At 38.0% G+C, this 22,217-nt stretch overlaps 1 protein-coding gene across 6 annotated transcripts in view; it reads left to right on the top strand.

Annotated features, from left to right (window-relative positions):
* Nucleotides 1–22,217, top strand: part of SECISBP2L (SECIS binding protein 2 like) — a 54,986-nt gene that overhangs the window by 19,345 nt on the left and 13,424 nt on the right. For 2 of the 6 annotated variants that reach the window (NM_001206341.1, XM_084966477.1), the window contains 9 exon segments: nt 4,020–4,154; nt 5,811–5,891; nt 6,444–6,611; nt 6,755–6,896; nt 10,353–10,522; nt 11,288–11,420; nt 13,394–13,556; nt 15,159–15,379; nt 17,357–17,511. In NM_001206341.1, the coding sequence (NP_001193270.1) occupies nt 4,020–4,154; nt 5,811–5,891; nt 6,444–6,611; nt 6,755–6,896; nt 10,353–10,522; nt 11,288–11,420; nt 13,394–13,556; nt 15,159–15,379; nt 17,357–17,511 (1,368 nt within the window). 6 annotated transcript variants of the gene reach the window in all.

Raw genomic sequence — 22,217 nt, forward strand, 5'->3', positions numbered from 1 at the left:
GGGGAGCAAGATCTAGCTCCACTGCAGCAGAGTGAGTTATATATTGCCACGAACTTCCAATAACTATGTTCCTGCATTGGTTGTCTATAGGAAGTCAGGGAGGTGTTGATGGCTATTTTTCCTTTTATATTTTTATTTTATTTTATATTTATTTATTTTGTTTTATTTTATTTTATTTTATTTATTTTTGTTTTTAGGGCCACACTTAACAGCATATGAAAGTTCCCAGGCTAGGGAACTTTCAAACCAGAGCTGTAGTTGCCAGCCTACACCATAGCCACAGCAACAGCAATGCCAGATACAAGCCATATCTATGACTTACACCGCATCTCGTGGCAATCCAGGATCCTTAACTCACTGAGTGAGGCCAGGGATCAGAACCCACATCCTCACTAATAAGAGTTGGGTTCTTAACCCAGTAAGTCACAATGGGAACTCCTCCTTCTCCTCCGTTTTAATTTTTAGATAGAGTTCTTGGAGTCCTAAAATCTAGTTAAAGAATTAAAAGGATAGATCTAGTTGAACTGAAATATGAGCAAATTACTAATGGATTTAATAGACCAGTTACTTGCCTATGCCTTTGCCTCCCTGAAATGAAGTACTTTGGATGTGCCCTAACAGTAATTAGGCTATCAGGAAAACAAGCAGAATAATGCCCTCTTCCCTGTGGTTATTGCAAAAATGAATCATTATTATTTATGGCAGGCTTAGGGGGCAGTCTAGCTTTATTTGATTAAAAACAAAAGAGCTAAAAGAAGAATTGTTTATATAGATTAGATAAACAAAATCCACAAGGTGATTGATTAAGTTGACTGACTTTCTATGTTGAAATTGTAACTGCTAGACCTGCCAAGATGCAGTCTTAAGTGCCAGTACTTTTGGTATCAGTTGCCCACTGGAAAGTAAGTAATGCTAATACAGAAAAATGTTTTATTTCTGTCTCAAAACTGATGAGGAGTGGTGGAAAAAACAAAAAAGAAAATTATGCAAATTCGTAAACAAAAATTATGCAAATGCATAAACATTTGTTTATTTTTCTCTCTTCATTCCAAAAGAACCAGAGCCAGATGTTAAACAGTGTATGTTTTCTTTTCTACTTCTGAGACTTTGTAATGTTTAAGTTGTTTGAGTCAAGTGTACAGAATATTTATTTTTTTCTTATAAGTCAAAGTATTTTCCCCTTTTGCAATTTCTATTTATTTTTAGGCTTAAAAAGTCTTTCAGAAACCTAATAAATAACTCACTTGTATTTTCTGCTATTTTCTTTACAGATTTATATTTTCAAGATTTTTTTCAATGCATGGTGCAATATAATGATGTCAGGTTTCACAGTAGTTAGCCAGTTGTTTTAACATTTAGTCTATTCTTTTCTGTGATTTGTGTTGCCCTTTTACTCATTTGCTAATTTCTTTATGTCTTAGTTTCTGATTCTGGGCTTTTTTGCTCCATTTGCCAGATTTTTGCACTTGCACCTTGCTGTTATAACTACTGTAAAATGCAGTGATTTTTAATATTTTTACCTGTATTTTGACATTTCAAACAGCAGATATTTTTGCTATACTTTATGTGGCCTTAATTTGAAATGATGAACAGAATCTAAAAACTTAAGTTTTTCATGGTGAACATTTTATTAAAATTAAAGTATAATAGATTTGCAATGTTGTGCCTATTTCTGCTCTACAACAAAGTGACTTTGTCATCCATTTATATATATTCCCTTTCTTACATTATCTTCTATCATGGTCTGTCCCAAGAGACTGGATATACTTCTCTGTGCTATACAGTAGGACCTCATTGCTTATCCATTCTAAATGTAATAGTTTGCATCTCCTCACCCCAAAATCCCACTACGCCCTGACTCCACCTGTGGCAACTACAACTCTGTTCTCTGTGTCTGTGAGTCTTTTTCTGTTTTGTGGATAGGTTCATTTGTGCCATATTTTAGATTCCACATATAAGTGATATCATATAGTATGTCTTTCTCTTCTTGACTTACTTCACTTAGTATGAGAATCTCTAGTTGCATCCGTGTTGCTGCAAATGGTATTATTTCATTTTTTTTAAGGCTGAGTAGTATTCCACTGTATATATGTACCATATCTTCTTTTTTTTTTTTTTTTTAGGGCCGCACTTGCAGCATATGGTGGTTCCCAGGCTCAGGGTCAAATCAGAGCTGTACCTGCTGGCTTACACCACAGCAACGCCAGATTCAAGCTGTGTCTGTGACCTACACCACAGCTCACAGCAATGCTGAATCCTTATCCCACTGAGCAAGGCCAGGAATTGAACCCGAGTCCTTATGGATCCTAGTTGGGTTCATTAACCACTGAGCCACAGTGGGAACTCCAAAGTTGAAATAATTTTATGAAGAACATTCATATAGCTGTCAGCTAGATGCTATTTAAAATTGTAGTACAGTCCACTTCATCACATTATATAGTCCTCTGTCTGTCTATGTTCATGAGTCTGTTTTTAAGTGGATAAATACTTAAAACCATGATACCTGGAAAATTATCTAGTTTCTTAACAGGTATTTATAGGTGATAGGAAGTAGCCCAGCTGTCACAGTGCATATTCTAAGGGATAATTACATTTACTGTATGAGTATCCTCTAGTCTATAGTTCTGCCATGTAGCTGACTTCTCAAGAGGGTATAAAAACCCTCTCTCTTATCGGCAAGTCTTTTTAGATCAGTTGCTTAGCATGGGAATTGCTAGGTTCTCCAGGTCTTTGTGTGAATTTTTTTTTTCCTCTCTTGGCCACCTTGTGACATATGGAATTCCCTGGCGAAGGATCAGATGTGCAGTTAGGACCTATGCCTCGGGTGCCGCACTGCAGGATCCTTTAACCCACTGCATCAGTTTGGGGATTAAATCTGCGTCCTGGCACTGCAGAGTTGCTGCCGATCCTGTTGCCTCACAGTGGGAACTTCTGTTTGCATATTTTTGATTTCATAATCCAAAGTGTATTTACCAGCACCTTCAGTCCGAGTCTGCTTAAAGTTCTGTTTATTCTTAGAATTCTTGTGTAACTGATAAAGATCATACTTTTCATGTCTTCTCTAAGTGTCCTGGTTAGAGGCATTTCTTGTAAGTTCATTGAGTACTTACGAAAGGGGACTTGATTGTCTTAAGATTCTTAAAATGCTTAATTTTTTTTTTTTTTTTTTGCTCTTCTGAAAAGCAAACTTTTTGCAGATTTGTTAATAATTTATGTGATGGAATGAAAATTTTATTCTCTTAAATCTGTTTTCTTATAAACAGGATTTAAAATTTTTAATAATTACTAGGAATTAAAAAAAAACACAGATGTGAGAAGACTTAAAGTAGTTTTAGAAAAAGGTAATGTGCAGTAACATTGGTAACTGGTAACATCTTGCAAAACTGTAGTGCAGTATCACAACCCCAGTATTGACATTAATATCGTACAAGATGCAAAACAGATTCATAACCATAAGGATTCCTCGGGTTGCCCTCAGTCTGCCATTGCCATACTCCCTACTCTTCCCTTCCCCACCAGCCTTTTCTCAACCCCTAGAATCCACTAATCTGTTCGCCCTTTTTATGATTTTTTTCATTTCAAGAATTTTGTACAAATGAACTCGTACAGTCTTTTTAGGACTGGCTTTTTTCACTTTCATGGTTCCCTGGAGATTCATAGATTTTTGGGTATGTCAATAGTTTGTCCTTTTTGTGGTTGGCTGCTATTCTATAGGATGAATATAACACATTGAGTTTTTTCTCCCACTGAAAGATACCTGGGTTGTTTCCAGTTTTTGGCATTACAAATAAAGCTGTAGTGTTTATACACAAGAGGGAAAAAGGTAACATGTATTAATTATCACATTTTCCTGTTTTCATTATAATGACCTTATTTGTCAAAAGTTGTAACCTTTTATAAGGAATTATACACTTTGTCACTGAGTTGTATTACTTTTGAGAACATTTCTGTATGTTATACTCCAATAAAACATTTTACTTAAAAATAATACATTTTTCCTCCCTCTGGGATTTACTTAGGTTGGATTCAGATGCCGAGGACATAGTACTTCCTCAGAGAGAAGACAGAATTTGCAAAAGAGACAAGATAATAAGCAGTTAAACCCCAGTCAGTCTCATAGAGGCGACCCAAATTCTGAGTCTTTGTATTTTGAGGTATTTTTTCAGACTCTAAACTGTTGATAGCAGATGTTCCTATTAAGAAATTAATTTTTCTTACATTGCAAATACTTATTATGTCTTAACACATTACTCTGCTATTAGATTTGTTAATTACTTAGAAGTATTGACTTGTTTTTGTTAGTCTAACATGAACTTTATTAATGTTTATTTTTCTAACTTTTTGTTGTGAGTATTCATTTTGAGGTAACATGTAGAAGTAGAAATTGATTTTATATGAATTTCACGTAGTATGAAACTTTCTCCCTAACTTGTATTATTGCTCTTGAGTCTTTTTGTTAAGTTTTTTCAAATTTCAATAGTTCAGTATAGGTTATTTATGCTACTAGCCAGAGGAGTTTGAAAAAGGAAGTTAAAAGGCTATTTTACTCTCTCTAATAGGCAGACAGTTTATATTGTAATTGTAATGTTTCTGTTATTTATCATCTAACTGGCTGTCATTGGAGGCCTGTTAAGTGTGTAAAGTAAGATGCTCTGCATGATGCATTGGGATGAATAAACACATTCCCCTTAGGGAGGTTACTCTTTAGTAAAGGAATGTAGACATGTACACACACCTCATGGCTTCTTGGGTGTGGTTGGAGTTGAAATAAGTCCCCTGGGGTTTGAGGTAGGATAGGGATAGCATTTGGAATGGATTTTAAAGAATAAGTAGAATTTGATTGTGTCAAGATAGTAAACAACATTCCTGGGAACTCTTTTGAATAACTCATTTTTATTACATATTTTTTATAAAACATGCTAATAGATGGAGTTTAAATATGCTTGAGGCTAGGGGCCAGAGGTGAATAATATGTTAGATAAGCTTGGTAATTGTCCTGGGATACATGAGAGTGCATCTCAAGTATTTTATCCAGGACAGTGCATGTAGCAGATTTGTTATTTGCACTTAACTGTGTGATTGGTTTCATATTTAGTTAAAAACATCAGATATAATTTTCATTTTAAAGCAGGATATTACTTAAGTTGCTTTGAACAGGAATTTTTTTTTTTTTTTTTTTTAGAGCTGCATCCACGGCATATGGAGCTTCCCAGGCTAGGGGTCTAATCAGAGCTACAGCTGCCGGTCTATGCCACAGCCACAGCATCACCAGATCAGAGCCGCATCTGCGACCTACACCACAGCTCACGGCAACTCCAGATCCTTAACCCACTGAGTGAGGCCAGGGATCGAACCGACATGGTTCCTAGTCATATTCATTTCCACTGTGCCACGACAAAATTAATTTTTTAACTTTTAATCTTAATGACAGGTATACGTAGTTAGTAATGGGATAGGAAATATATTAGATGAAATTCATATAAAGCCATCTGTTTAAAATCTTTTCCATATTGTATGAAATGTGATGAAATCCTGTTTGAATTGCTTTTTATTTACCTACTCACCTTAGTGTAGAATTATTAATAAAAATGGAATTGTAGATGCAGAAATCCAAAGAATGGTCATGTGTGGATGTGTCCCCATCCTTGAATAATTAAATTAGCTAAGTTTTAGCTTGTGAGAAATGAGATTTCTTTAGGACTGTCTTAAAGTCGTTCAATATTGATTACTCTTAAGTATTATTAAAAAGTTCTTTTTAAGAGTTTATTGCTTTGAACTCTGTTTTTACTTACAGTTTGGAACTCTTTCAGGATGAAGATGGATTTCGAGAACTAAATGAGAATGGAAATGCTAAAGATGAGAATATTCAACAGAAACTTTCTTCAAAAGTAGTAAGTGACTCTTTAAAAAGATAAAATATTTGAACATATTTTGGTATATGGCTCTGTTGAAAAGAAATATTACAGGTAAGTGTAAAGACTTGTGGGACAGCATGATACAGAAGAAATGCTGTATTTAGGACTGATCCTTAGTATTTCTTTCAGCATAGGCAGAACAAAGATGCTGTCCTGTGAGATCCGTAGTTCCATCACAGAAAAGAAAATAACGTTAATTAAATACCATCATACAACATACAGGCCAGCTAAAATTTCCCCAGTTGATTTAAAAAAAAACAAAAAAAAACAAACTTTACTTTGGAGTCATTTTATTTTTAATCCAGGATCCAGACAAACATCACCTATTGTTTTGTCTCTAATGATAATTTTCCAGTCTCTCAGTCATTTAGAACAGTCCTACCATCTCACTCTGCTTTTTACGACATTGAATCTTTTGAAGAGTCTAAGTCCAGTTATACTGTAGAACATCCCATGTTCCAGATTGTTTTTCCATATATTTAGACCTTTATGGAATCACTGACAAATGTTTTTCTCTGATTATCACAGTTGGATGATTTACCTGAAAACTCACCAATCAATATAGTTCAGACTCCAATTCCCATTACAACCTCAGTTCCTAAACGTGCAAAAAGTCAGAAGAAGAAAGCTTTAGCAGCAGCCCTTGCCACAGCTCAAGAATATTCAGAAATAAGTATGGAGCAAAAAAAACTACAGGTATGTATTCATTTTTGTGCACAAATATCATAGTATATCTGGTAGGTTTGGAGAAATGGATGGAAGAGCAACAAATACAATCATTTAAAATGGCCAACATTTTCATAGTGTAACAAATAAATGTTTTCATATTTACCTTGCAGGAAGCTTTATCAAAGGCAGCTGGAAAAAAGAATAAAACTCCTGTGCAGCTAGATCTGGGAGACATGTTAGCAGCTCTGGAAAAACAACAACAAGCCATGAAAGCACGGCAGATTACTAATACCAGACCTCTGTCGTACACAGGTGATATCATTAATCTGAGCAATTTGCTCTTTGGCTTTGGGATTATATTTTGGATATTGTTTGTCTAAATTACATATACTTCAAAAATCCAGAGTCTCATTACTCAGCAGTTCCTTTTCTGCCACCCATCGTACTACAGTACAGTAGCTTCCCAGCTATTACCTATCTTTCCTTCCTCCAACCCCCAGTCTGCCTTAATAAGAAGTGATCTTTTTCAGTTATAAGCTCAGAACCTTCCAGTAGCTCTTTCTCTCACTTGAAGTGAAGCCAGAATCCTAACTCCTACCTTAGCTCACCCTGTTAGCTTTTTGCCCTCATCACCATTCTCCTCTGGCATACATTGCTATAGCTATGTTAGCTCCTTTGCTGTTCCACACACACAGCCAATGTGCTCCTCGCTCACTGTCTATGTGTCTGCTATTTCCTTTACCTGGAACTCTCTTTCCTCTGGCGTCAGTATACCGTGTTCCTTCGGGTCCCTGTTCAAATGTCAGTTGGTGTACTATACAAACTAACCAAATGTTTCTCTTCTTCAAAAGTTGTGATAAGAATCACAAGTAATTTGGCTCTGTAACTGTTACATTATTCAATTTAAAGCCAAATGGGAAACATAGAAGTTTAATCAAATTGTGTGTGCGTGTGACAGAAAGAAAGGGAGGGAGGGAGAAAACAGAAAATGATCTAGTTTTCTACTGAAATTGTGATTTATACTTGAACAGACCTCATGAGATTTAGAGCTCAATAGCTCTGACGTGCACCCTCATTTGTTTTCAATATTTGTTTTAGAGGATGAGAAATAAGATAAAGGGAGAGGCACCAACAAAAAGCACTGATGTAAAGATGTGGAAGTGACTTTTCTGTTTCTTTGGTTCCTATGTAAAGGGTCTATTGTTTTTTTAAAAAAATAAGTAACAGTTTATAACTTTAGTCTTCTGTGCAAAATATTTAAACCTGTAGCTAGTTACCCATCCAGTATGCACTGTAGCTTTGAGTAACTATTAGTAAAGTTAATATTGAATGCATACTAAGATTTAGAGGTACATGTTGTTGAGATCAGCAGAGGGGCATTTGGGAATGGAATTGAGAGTGGTGTTCTGGAGGCACCATTGTCAGGTGACTGCAGGCAAGGGCTTTGGAGGTGAGCCATCTGGGTTCTTCTGAATCCTGTTCTTCCATCTGTTTCCTTGGTGAGTTATTTAATCTTCCTGTGTTTCAATTTCCTTACATTAAAATAGAGATAATATGGAACCTGCTTCAGGACTGTTTTGAGGAATAAATGAGATGATACATGTAAAGTGCTTATAGGAGTGTCTGAGTTATAATCATTCAGTGAAGGTCAACTAATTACTTTGAGGAAGGGATTGTTAAACTGTGATACTTCACATGGTTTATTTGTTACAACTTGGATTCATTTAGCACATGTTAATATACAAATGTAAATATCTGCAGAGTATGGTATCAGGAACTATGGAGTTACAGATACGATTAAGATAATACATGTGGTCAGGAAGTTTATAATCTAGTCAGAGAGAAAGACATTAACATATACACATAACTAGTAAAAAGCAGTGCCCTAGGAAAGATAGCAGCAAAGTTTTATGAACTTACAGAAGAAAGAGTGAGTTGTGTCAACAGGGAGACATGGGGAAGATGTTATGAATGACTTCGTATATGAGAGCATTTGGACTGGGCTTTGAAGGGGGAGTAGAATTCTTGGCAGAAATGAGATTAACCTCTAACTTGACACCAGTGTTTAAATTGGAAAGTGTCAGTTGCTAAGAAATCAGTTCTCTTGGGAAGTCCAAAAGAAGGATGGGACTGTGACAGAGATATGAGAGTTATAAGGAATTACAGGCTTTTGAATTGATGCAATGTGGAAACAGGTCAAAGATGACTCTAGACTCTCTGGCTTGGAGGATGGTGGTGATGGTGGTGGTAAGAGATACCAAACAGGATAAGGATCATGGAAGAAGATTTTCTTAGGAGGAACAGACTCTGGCCTTGTTGTATTTGAAGTACTAATTAAGGAGATCCTGGTGATCTCTATTTAACATACAGTTAGATATGTGCAGTTTAGGTTAGAAGTCTGTGAGTTTCAAATAGAGATGACTATTATAGCTGTAAAAATAACAACATTGTCAGGGAAAATAAAAAGGAAAAAGATGCTCAAGGATAAAGCCTTATGAAATGCTCAGAATTAAAGGACAGAAGGAAGAAGAAACAGGAAAACAGGTCTGAGAAAGAATAAGGGAAGTAGGAGAATGTAATATCACAGAAAGTGAGGATAGAATTTTGAGGAAGAGAATTAATCTTTAGTACAAAAATGCTGAAATAAACTGGGATAGAGCAAAGACTTAGTTTGGGCTAGGTTATATGTCATCTTGGCAATAGCAGTTTCAAGAGAGTGTGTAGGGTGGAGGCCAGATTTTAGGAGGTAATTATGAGAAAGCCACCTATTCAGAGGTTTAGGGTAGGAGGAAAGCGGGGTAGTGGTACCTTAGAAACCAGTCAAGGGAGAGGTTTTGTTGGTTTGCCTGTTCTTCTGAGAATTTAGGGAAAAGAGGGGTCCAGCCAAAGAGAAACTTGAAAGATGCAAGGGAAAAAAGGTTAGAGCAAAATCCTTGAGGAATTAATCTCGAGGTGGGATGAAGAGCAGAGGTGGTTGGTGAGACTTGGATGGGAGTAAGGGTGCCCATTGCCTTCCTCTCAGGTGGTTTGTAAGTTTATACTGGAAAGCATCTTCTCAGGAAAGTAGCAGGAAAACTTTTCTGATAGAGGGTTGAGATTAGAGGTGAGGGCCGCTGAAGGGTAAGGGGTATCCACGGGAGAATGAGGGTATCAGTCAGGTTAAAAGAATTGCTGAATAGAAGTTCCCCCATGGTACAGTGGGTTAAGAATCTGACTGCATCGGCTCAGGTTGCTGTGGATGTTTGATTTCTGGCCCAGCACAGTGTAAGGATCCAGTGTTGCTGCAGCTGCAGCATAGGTTACAGCTGTGGCTATTATTCAATCCCTGGCCCACAAACCTCCATGTGGTGCAGTGGTTCTGAGAGTACCCCTGAGAGGAGAAAATCACCATTCTTTATTGACAGGATGAAATGAGGATAGGAGTGATAGTCTACATATCTTATGTCTGGGTCATTCTTAGATTCAGTGAGAGTAAGTAGAGGTACAGAGTTTTGAAATTTCAGATGTAGAATAGTTGTGACTAAAGACCAGTTGTAAGAAATTGCCATGCTTGAGGGTTGCTGCAGGACAATAGAAGTACAAATTTATTTATCCATACTTTGGAGCTGTATCTGAGGGGCACTACACAACCAGGTACTCCTTCTACTATTATGACATGTTTTTCCACAAGAAGAGGGTGTTCTTGTTCTTAAAGATACATTGTTAGAAATTTTGAAAGTATGTGGAGTTGGCCAAAATAGTAAAATTAATGTTCTTGTTTGTTTTTAGTGGTCACTGCAGCTTCTTTTCATACTAAAGACTCTACTAACAGAAAACCTTTAACCAAAAGTCAGCCTTGTTTGACATCCTTTAATTCTTTGGACATTACTTCCTCTAAAGCAAAAAAAGGAAAAGAAAAGGAAATTGCAAAACTAAAACGGCCCACAGCACTTAAAAAGGTAAATCAAAATCCAGGATGTTTGTTTTGCAAAATAAATAAGGGTTTAAATCTGTTTCACAAAAGTAGTTGTGGCATTTTAGCCAACAGATTATTGTAAAGAGTTCATAGATGTTCATCTTTATGATGACTAGTTAATTTGAGGTTGAAGATACTAGCATCATGACCTGTTTTATGTGTTGAACAAGGCCCTGGAGAATGAATTCTGTCTATGAGGTTTAAAAAAAAACTTAAACATTTAGGCATCCAGAAACTTTGGATCTTTGGAATCAGAAGCCTAGGAAGTACTAACTTCAGTACTTTGTAGTTTTAGGCAAGCCTTTCTTGTCCTCATCTTCATCACCTGTCAGCTGGGCTAATAACTGCTCTATTTAACTCAGTATTGTTATTAGGGGGAGCAGAATTAGATGATCCATGACCTGATAAATCTAATATAACTATATATGATCTGGTTTCCAAATTTTTTATCCATTTTGAGGGAAACTCTAGTTTGTCAATTAGAATTTGAAGAATGAAGCAGATGTGTTTTGATAGCTGTAGTATTTTATAGCATAATTATCTCCTTTTATTTTGGTTATAGTACTTCCTTCAGCTACAGTGCGTAAAATTACATTTGCCTTTTTGCTAGTCAGTTTCTACTTAGCCAGCCAAAATTCTCATGTCCATTTTTAAGTGAACTACTATTTCTGTGTAATAGTGAACATTTTAATCACTCAGTGCATACTTAAAGAGTAATCAGTAATTAAGGACTGGTAATGAATTTTAGGTTATTTTGAAAGAAAGAGAGGAAAAGAAGGGCCGTTTAACTGTGGACCACAATCTTTTGGGATCTGAGGAACCAGTAGAAATGCACTTAGATTTTATTGATGATTTACCACAGGAGATTGTTTCCCAGGAAGGTAAGATCACCCTTTTCCCCCTTTCTTCTCATGGGATGATCCAAAATATTTAAATTGTTAGGTGACACATCACTAGTTATTTTCCTAAATATGCTCCGTATTTTATTTAAATTTCTTTGCTTTTTGAGAGTGGTTTCTTTTGAAAATGCTCCTGGAGGGAGATATTTAAAGGTGGGGGCAGGTGTTACATAGTAGGTCTGCGGCATTTTTGAGGCTTAAAACCTGATTTGTTGTAAACTCTCATAATTATGATCTCACTAATGCATCCTCTGTAACTGTCACAGTTCCTTTTATTTTGTCTTTTTTTATATCCAGAACACAATTGGTTATCTTTCTTTGCAGGAGTACGGTTGACTCTTCAACAACACCGATTTGAACCACACAGGTCCACTTAATTACAGATGTTTTTCAGTAGTAAATACACAGTACTACTGAGCCATGGTTGGTTGAAACCACAGATGTGGAAGTACCACGGATACAGAGGACCAGCTATAAATTATATGTGGTTTAATCCCCATGTTGTATGAGGGTCAGCTGTATTTTTTATTGAATTGCCTTTGTTGATTTTCTTCCTTACTTTCATGGAATTAATACATATGCCACAATGAGGAGAGAATTGCAAAGCTTGTTGTAGTGCTGAGTCCAGTTGGTCAGTAAGATTCAGTCCCACACAGTAGCCAGCACATGATTCCAGTTGGAGCCTCACCAGAACTGCAAATGCTTTCTAAGATTTATACTACTGGAAAAGAAAAATTTTAAGAGAGACCTGATTAGGTCCCTTTTTCTGCTGGTATTTATTCCTCAACGTGTGGCTTATGCTTGGGTTTACTAGCAGTGTTTCATTGTGTTTAGAAAAATGTTCTTATTTCTAAGGATTGTTCTGATATATTTGGTTAGGTTCCCCTTTACTTTCGGTTAAATATCATTGCCTTTGTATTTAGGTGTATCTTTTTACACATTCAACATGTATTTGTTGAACACTTATCATATGTACTTTAGTAATTGGGGTGTGGGAAGGTCAGGAAATGTAATAAAAATATATGTTGGACTGGTCCTGATACAGAACGCTTACAGTCCAGTAGGGAAATAAGATAAATGTGTAACTTTGCAAATTAATGGAGTGGATATCCATATATTAATTTCCGAGTTTAGCCATTTAGGAAAGAGGCAATAACTGAAGGAGGCAGTCACATCAAGAGATGGCATCTAAAAACATGGCTGCCTGAGTGCAGAAGCAAAGATCGAATGAAAGAAAAACTGGTAGTGCCTGGAAAATCAGGAGTGGTGTATAGAGAATGAGTGAGATAGAATGAACCATTGCCAGTAGCAATGGGAATTTTTAGACAGTTACAAAAATTATTTCTAAGAAATAGGTGAAAAAATAGAAATGAAGGAGACCAGTAATATGATCCGGGACGGGATGCAGAAGCTAATATGTCTTTTGTTCTTCAATTTATTTTATTTATTTATTTATTTTTGCTTTTTTAGGTCTGTACCCTCGGCATATGGAGATTGCCGGGCTAGGGGTCCAATTGGAGCTACAGCTGCCAGCCTACGCCATAGCCACAGCAATGCAGGATCCTTAACCCACTCAGCAAAGCCAGGCATTGAACCTGCAATCTCATGGTTCCTAGTCAGATTCGTTTCCGCTGCGCCACGACAGGAACTCCTTGTTCTTCAATTTTAGATCCTTTAGGAATATATGTTTTAGGTAACTTGGCTTTCTCGCATCTCTTCTGTGGAGGCTTGTGCTTTGATTTTTTTCGGAGTATATTTTAAGATCTAACAGGAAGACTTCATTTTTGTAGTGTATGAGAAATGTTTAAGGTATGAGTAATGACCAGCTTGGTAGCTTCTGGAGAATTTGGAAGCGGTACAGAAGATAACTGCCATTCTAAATTGTATTAATCAGTATAGAGCTTTTCAGCATTTGAAGTTTCTGAATTTTTTCCCCTCACCACACGTCTCCACAGATACTGGACTGAGCATGCCCAGTGATACATCCCTCTCTCCAGCGAGTCAAAACTCTCCATACTGTATGACACCTGTGTCACAAGGCTCTCCGGCTAGTTCTGGGATAGGCAGTCCAATGGCGTCTTCAACAATAACCAAAATCCACAGCAAAAGGTTTAGAGAGTAAGTTTTAGTTTCATTATTCAGGTTGAATAGTTTAAGTATCTTGATTGTGGTTCTGAATATAATATTGTCATTACTTGGTAGGTTGAATAGACAGAACACCAAAAGTCATCTTAAGTTTTCCTTTGAGATTTTGCTTAACAGCTGGTTTGATTATATGTAAAGCATATATGTCAAATAACAGATGCAGGGCAAAGGAAACATTTAGGGAATAAAATGTTGCACATGTATGAAATAAACAGCTTGAAAGAAAAACTGAAGAAAAATGCATTTTTGATGTTTTGTTCTTTAATTGCATTATTTAATTTTGTATACTTTGATAGTTAATCTTCCCTTAGTTTGTCCAGTTATATCTTCTTTTCTCAAGTAATGTCATATTTGTACTTAACTAAACATTTTTCATGTAAACATTAAAAAATTTTTCCAAAACAGAACTTTTTTTTTCCACTAAAAAGAAAGGCAGGCCTAGCTTTTCCTACCATATAATGTAATTTAAAAGTGGTAATTCACTGCTCTGGCTATTCCGAGATTAGAAATTACACCAATTCTCCTTGTTAAAGCACCTGCTTATGGTAGAGATTATGGATGAGAACGAGTACAGTAGGTTAAGAATTTACTTATACTTGGATAAGTTCCTTATCCTTGAAATTAAGTACTGTAGTGGCCTCACACTCATTTCCTTTCTGGTTTTTTAATTGCATTATAGCCATACATGATCTCACAATGGGCCTCATTAGGTTGCTTTGCCTGATACAAGAGCATGTGACTTTTATCTCAAGGCCTCTTTGGTTTTGGCTTCACTTTGATTATCCAGTTCATCCTCTGTAGCCATAGATTTTCAGAGTTAGACCATTGAGGTCATCATCCCTAACTCCTTATCTTTGAGGGTTGAGGAAGCCAGTGCCTGGAGACTGATTTATCCAAGTGTGCAGGATGAATTGCTGGTATTAGGGCATTCAGTTAGCTGTTATGAAATTAATTTCTTTCCTACTAGAAGCATCTTTAGTATTCATTGGAATGAAATAACTCTATACATTATATCCTTACCAAAAACATACCTGTGTTTATCTAATAGCAGGCTGACGTTTGATGTTTATCCTTAGGAATTTTATAATTGGGAATTTTAGTACTTCCCGAGGTTAACCTATCCTTTACCTAAAAGCCAGTCTCTTGTAATTCAGAAAAACTCCTCTGTTTTTCTAATAGACTGAAGAACCTTAAGAGACTTTAAAGACTTTTTTTCCTTTTATTTTTATGACTGTACCTGCGGCTTGTGGAAGTTCCGGGCTAGGGATTGAGTTCCAGCTGCCAGCCTATGCCATAGCTTTTGGCACAGCCATAGCAAAACCCGATCCGAAGCTGCATCTGCAACCTACACACCGCAGCTTGTGGCAGTACCATGTCCTTAACCCAGTGAGTGAGGCCAGGGATCAAACTTGCATACTCATGGATAGTAGTCGGGTTCTTAACCCACTGAGCCACAGTGCAAACTCCGTTTTTTTTTGTTTGTTTGTTTGTTTGTTTTCCTTTTTAAATGAAAACTTGCTACTGGGTATATCTTTTTCTTAAAGTAATTTTATAATTATTTTTCTGGTATTACAGGTATTGTAATCAAGTTCTTTGTAAAGAGATTGATGAGTGTGTGACTCTTCTTCTTCAAGAGCTTGTCAGTTTCCAGGAACGCATCTACCAAAAGGATCCTGTAAGAGCAAAAGCGAGGAGACGGCTGGTTATGGGTCTAAGGGAGGTTACCAAACATATGAAGTTAAACAAGATCAAATGTGTTATAATTTCTCCAAATTGTGAAAAAATCCAGTCCAAAGGTATGAACATTTTACTTTTGAAGAATTTTGATGTTTGTGTGGTATAATTATAGAATAGATAGTGAATTTGTAAAAAATGTAAATAATTTTTTATTTTTATCCATTTATGTTTTTATGGCTCACCCATAGTGTATGGAAGTTCCCAGGCCACAGATTGAATACAAGCTGTAGCTGCAACTACACTGCAGTTTCGGCAATGCCAGATCCTTGGACCCGCTGCTCTGGGTTGGGGATTGAACCTGAGCCTCTGCGGCAACCTGGGCTGCTACAGTTGGATTCTTAACCCACTGTGCCACAATGGGAACTCCCTACAGTGAATTTTAAAGTGGACACCTTAGGTCTTTCTTAGTAGAGTTTAGGTATAAAGCATAGTATTGAACTTGAGTAAAGAAAATGCAATATTTGAGTACCTGAAATTATGTAATAAAATTGAGATCAGATCATAAAATCCCCATTTATGAACCCTAGTGAAGGCCAACCAAGTATCCCCTATGCTGTAGTGGGGACCAGTAAGAGTGCATTTCTTTACCTCTGCACATATATTCTACTTAAATTTTTTTTGTTGTTGTTGTTGTTGTTGTTGTTGTTGTTGTTGTTGTTGTTGCTATTTCTTGGGCCGCTCCCGCGGCATATGGAGGTTCCCAGGCTAGGGGTCTAATCGGAGCTGTAGCCACCGGCCTACGCCAGAGCCACAGCAACGCGGGATCCGAGCCGCGTCTGCAACCTACACCACAGCTCACGGCAACGCCGGATCATTAACCCACTGAGCAAGGGCAGGGACCGAACCCGCAACCTCATGGTTCCTAGTGGGATTCGTTAACCACTGCGCCACGACAGGAACTCCTTAAATTTTTTTTATATTACTTTCCTTTGATGGCTTTTTTATCCTAAAAAGAATTAAGAAAAAGTTAACGGTCTCTGCTCCTGTTGGTGGTGGTGTTTTGTCTCTCCGAAACCAGTAGTAGCAGAGACTTTGGGATGAGCCAGCACACAAGTACTTTGGACTAGGTCATGCACCCTTATCTGTCCTTTTTCATGGAGGAGCCACATGGGGTGATTGGAGTAGACAGATGCATCAAATACCAGTAGCAGGCATATTCTCCATAGGGGAAAAATACCAGTAAACACATTAATGTCTTTTTTTTTTTTTTTTTAAGGCTTCACTTGAGGCATATGGAGATTCCTAGGCTAGGGGTCCAGTTGGAGCTGTAGCTGCCAGCCTCTGCCACAGCCACAGTGAATCCAAGCTGTGTCTGTGACCTACACCGCTGCTCACGGCAATGCCAGATCCTTAACCCACTGAGTGAGGCCAGGGATCGAATCTGTGTCCTCATGGAAGCTAGTCAGATTTGTTTCTGCTGGGCCACGATTGGAACTCCAAGACATTAATGTATAAGTAATTGATTTTACTGCATGTGATAGCTTGAGCTGAGAGATGAGATAAAGGAATCAGCCATAATTAACTATTGTAATTAATTTTTAAAATGTTTATTGGAGCTCCCACTCTGGCATAGTGGAATTGGAGGTGTCTTGGGAGCACTGGGACATAGGTTTGATCTCTACCGCAGCACAGTGGGTTGGGGATCTGGCATTGCTGTACCTGAAACTTAGATCACGACTGTGGCTCAGATCTGATCCCTGGCTAGGAGCTCTGTATGCCACAGGGTGGCCACAAATGAAAAAAAAAAAAAAGTTTATTATATTGAAATTTGACCCCTGCCGTGCTAACCCCTCTGGAGAAACAAAAATAGTGGTATTAAAGGAATGTGGTATTTGACGGGGGAGAAAGAAAATGTGTACATATGTTTACATATAATGTAGTATAAATTCAAATAGGAAAATGTGTGGAACAGCCTAAGTGCCACAGCATTCATAGAGTCCTTTGCTGCTCTGTTTTATGCTTTAACTGTAGGGTGCTAAAATAGCTCTGTTTAGGAAGTAACTAAAATAGAACCTCTGTGTATGTTGATTTCTCAGGTGGCCTGGATGAGGCTCTCTATAATGTTATAGCCATGGCACGGGAACAAGAAATTCCTTTTGTGTTTGCCCTTGGAAGAAAAGCTCTAGGACGTTGTGTGAACAAGCTGGTTCCTGTGAGTGTAGTGGGAATCTTCAACTACTTTGGTGCTGAGGTGAGGCTTAGAAGACACAGTCCCTCACTGCCCCCGCCCCAACCATAAGTACATCTTTTAACACATGCCGGTGTTAAGTTTGAGCATTTGGAGAAGTGAGATGATGACTCTCCAGGAATGAGTGGAAAATTCTTGAGAGTTACGTTTCCTTTTTTAGTGTTGAAAACATTTACATAAGTGAATCCTATAGCATTTTGAAAATATTTTAGCTCATATTTCTGCCAGTTTTTTTTCCTTCTGGATTCAGATATGTAGTACTTGATAATATATGTAACTGCTGGGTAAAGATAGCTAATACTGTATAATGTAAAATCATTTTTTTCTGTCTATATGTTGGGTATATTATGTGCTACTAGTCAAGAGAGAAAAGAGTTTTTTAATTGGAGAGGATTTAACCTTTAGAAAATGAAATTCCCCAACCTAGTTGACAGAGTAATTCTACACCTATGATATTTGTCTTCCTCTTACAGTCTGCTAATACAAAGTCTTGCCCATAGGAACTGGTAAATGATAAAGTAGATGTTATATAGAGTAATGCTTATTCTTTTTCTTGGTTAACACTTTATTAACAACCACCTGTGTACTCCAGCCTCTTCACAATATCCTGTCATAGTTGTGTCTCCTACTCTCTCTCCTGGGCTTTTTTTTTTTTTTAATTAATTAATTTATTTATTTTTTGTCATTTCAGGGCCACACTGGCAGCATATGGAGGTTTCCAAGCTAGGGGTTGAATCAGAGCTGTAGCTGTCAGCTTACACCACAGCCACACCAATGCTAGATCCGAGCCAAATCTGTGACCTACACCACAGTTCATGACAGCGCCAGATCCTTAACCCACTGAGCGAGGCCAGGGATCGAACCTGTGTCCTCATAGTTCATAGTCAGGTTTGTTAACCACTGAGCCACAACAGGAACTCCTTTAAATGCTTTTTTGCTTCACTAAGTGCCTGCCCTGCTGAAGTTCTGTCTGGCTTAGGAGACTTCTGATTAGATTCCAGTATGTAGGAGCTTTCCTCTTTAACTTGTTCCATTTCTTCTTGCAAGGTAATAATCCTGTTGTTTGCAACTGCAAGCTCCTCTGCCAGTTTAGTGTTGGATTTTTCTAATGCATCCACTTTTACCTGAAGGCTGTTTACAGGAGCAGTCAGATGTCCGTTAAGTTCTTCCTCATAGTTCTTCTGATCCAGAATTGCAATAATCTGGCCATCTTCTTCACTCCCTTTACTGCTGTTCCCATCTTTGAGATATATGGAGAAATTTAAAACTCCATTCAGAGAGTCCAAGTCTTTTCCTTTCATACAAAAAATTGGCATCAGTGACATTCAGGCCCACCAAAATACCAGCAATTATGGCTTCTCCGTCTTCCCTCATGAGGGCATTAGGGAAGTTCCTGAGAAGTTCTTTTTTATTGATCAAAGCTCTCATATATTCTGAAAGTTTCTTTTGCATTAATACCAAATGAAGCCAGGCTCTTCCTCCGCCTACTGGTATTTTAAGTCCTAGAAGATTTTTAACACTTGCTGTTACCTCTGCAGCTTCTGCTTATCTGTGAAGGTTTTGATTTCTCCTTCAAATCTGAACAAGAGCCTTGCTGGGTAGAGTAATCTTGGTTGGAGGTTTTTCATTTCATCACGTTGAGTATATCATGCCACTCCCTTCTGGACCTCGGAGTTTCTGTTGAAAAATCTGCCCATAGCCTTATCGGGGTTCCCTTGTATGTAATTTGTTTCTTTTCCCTAGCTGCTTTCAAGATTTTCTCTTTGTCTTTAATTTTGGTCAGTTTGATTAGTATGTGTCTTGGGGTGTTCCTCCTTGGGTTTATTTTATATGGTATTCGTTGTGCTTCCTGGATTTGAGTGAGTGATTCCTTCTCCATGTTAGGGAAATTTTCGGCTATTATCTCTTGGAATATTCTGTCTCCTTCTCTCTCTCTTCTCCTTCTGGCACCCCTATAATACAGATGTTGGTGTGTTTCACGTTGTCCCAGAGTTCTCTGAGTTGCTCTTCATTTCTTTTCAATCTTTTTTCTCTTTTCTGTTCTGCATCCATAATTTCCACTAATCTGTCCTCCACCTCACTTATTCATTCTTCTGCCTCCTGTATTCTGCTGTTAGCTGCTTCTAGTGAGTTTTTTATTTCAGTTATTGTATTTTGCATCTCTTCTTGTTTAAGTTTTATATCTTGTATCTCTTTGCTCGGTGTTTCCTGTAAGTTATCCATCTTTGCCTCCAGTTTATTTCCAATGTCTTGCATCATCTTCAGCATCAACAATCTAAAGTTTTTTTCCTGGAGGCTAAGAATCTCCTCATGGCTTAGCTGATTTTCTGGGGTTTTTCCTTTCTCCCTCATCTGAGTTATAGTTCTCTGTCTTTTCATTTTTATAGGTTTTTGGTGTGGAGATCTTTTTACAGATAATAGAGTTGTATCCTCTCTTACTCCTGATGTCTGTCCCCCTTGTGGCTGAAGTCGGTATGGGGGGTTTGCTGTAGGCTTCCGGATGGGAGGGGCTGATGCCTGCCAACTGGCTGGTGGAGCCAATTCTACTTCCTCTGGTGGGTGGGGTTTAGTCTCTGGATGGGATTAGAGGCAGCTGTGTGCCTGAGGGGTCTTTAGGTAGCCTCTTTACTGAGGGGAGGGGCTGTGATCCCACCTGGATTGTTGTTTGCCCTGGGGCTTCTCAGAGCACTGACTGACTGATGGGTAGGGCCAGATTTTCCCAAAATGGCCACCTCCAGAGAAAGGCACTGCTACTGAATATTCCCGAGAGCTTCACTTTCAGTGTCCTTCCCTCACAGCAAGCCACGTTCACCCCTGTTTCCCCAGGATGTCCTCCAAGAACTGCAGTCAGGTTTGACCCAGATTCCCTTGGAGACTTTGCTTTGCTCTGGGACTCAGTGCATGTGAAAGTCTGTGTGTGCCTTTTAAGAATGGGGTCTCCGTTTCCCCCAGTCCCATGGAGCTCTTGCACACAAGCCCCACTGGCCTTCAATGCCAGATGCTCCAGGGGCTCTTTCTCCCAGTGCCAGATCCCCACTCGTGAGAGTTTGATGTGGGACTCAGAACTCAGTCCTGTAGGTGAGTCTCTGTTAACCAGTTAGTTTGCAGTCTGTGGGGCTTCCCACCCAGGGGGTATGGGGTTGTTTATATCGTGAAATCACCCTCCTACCTCTTGATGTGGCCTCCTCTTTTTCTTCTGGAGTAGGGTATCTTTTTTAAGGTTTCTGGTCCATTTGGGTGAAGAGTGCTCAGTCTTTAGTTCTGAATTTTGTTGTTTTTAGGAGAGAAGTTGAGCTCCAGTCCTTCTATTCCGCCATCTTATGTTTCAGGCAGTGCTCCATCACCACAAAGAACTGCTGAAGAGGTGCTAGTCAGAGTCCAGCATTATCCCTAGGTTCAGAGCAGATTCAGTCAAGGCTTTACTGCTCAGATTGGCCATGTTTATGAGGCTCATGCATTCGTTAGCCATGAGATAATTAGGATGGTGTTTGCCACCGCCGCCACTGCTCGGGTAGCTCAGCAGCAGGAAGGGCAGCGGGGAGCCCTCCGATGCCAGGGTCCTCTAGGTGCATTGTTGCTGCTGCGGCGGTGGGTGTGCTATGAAGCCAACACCTCCATCACCTGGGTAGAGCAGGGGTAGAGAAATGCTTATTAACTGATTAAATTTTAAGCCTCGTGGGATTTTTTTGAGTGTGTGTGGTTTTTTATTTTAGTATGTCATTTGATTTCATTTTGGCTTTTACATTGAAATGTTTTCAGTTGTGCTTGTTTTAAATTGTATACAACTGTATGTAAAATAAGACTTTTTTATGAAGTTTATTTTAAAATATTCTGTGACACCATTGATGGACTGTTTTCCACTCTTCCCAACCATACTGTTGTGTACATTTAAGTGTCTGTTATTCCTATCCAGTCACTATATTTGTATATCTCCATTCCCCTAGCCATTCAGTTTCTCTGCCACTAGTTAAATTATCTGTCTACCCACCTACTTTCTATGATCATATAATCAGTACTTATCCTGCCATAGCAGCCCATGCTTTCTCACTTAGAGATACCGTACTGCCTTGCTATAGTTCATGTGTTTCTTCTCATGTAACTGTGAATTCCTTGAGGGCAGATCTCTTGTTTTTGTATCCCTGACACCTTTTGCATTACTTGAGCCTGAGCAGGTGATAAATGTTTATTTAATAAATTGTATAGTAGATGTATATCTGTCTGTTCCATTAAACAGTATGTGAGAATTTGGGTGGTAAATAGCCCTATGGTAAAGACATAATAAAAATTTCCTTTCTCTTTCAGTACTAGAGTTTATGGAATAGGAATGGGATCAGGGTCAGGAAAAATGGGCATGTTTGTTTTTAATTGTAGTGACTTCTTACTGAATTATATATATTAGTTTATTATGATTTTTATATTATAAAATACTTGCCAGTTTTGTTTGTACATTGTTTCACTTTTCTGTTTTGAGGTAGGTACATTATTGTTTAAACTAAAATATATTCATAAAATGAAGGTAAAGGAAATACTAATAATGCCAAGTGTATCTACTTGTACCTGTGGTAGTGCACCTAAGTTACTTCTACCATGTAGTAAGACTAACCCTTAAATTAAGCTTTCTGTCCTTACCCTGACATTCAAGTCCTTTTTATTCCCTAATAGCATCTCTTTTCAATTTTATTTTCTCTTCTTTTTTATATTATTTTATT

The sequence above is a fragment of the Sus scrofa genome, chromosome 1 (genome assembly GCF_054392235.1).
Source record: "Sus scrofa isolate SSC_HxYL_T2T_F1_AM1 chromosome 1, Sscrofa_HxYL_maternal_Yorkshire_Landrace_v2.0, whole genome shotgun sequence".
In the NCBI taxonomy this organism is placed as follows: Eukaryota; Metazoa; Chordata; class Mammalia; order Artiodactyla; family Suidae; genus Sus; species Sus scrofa.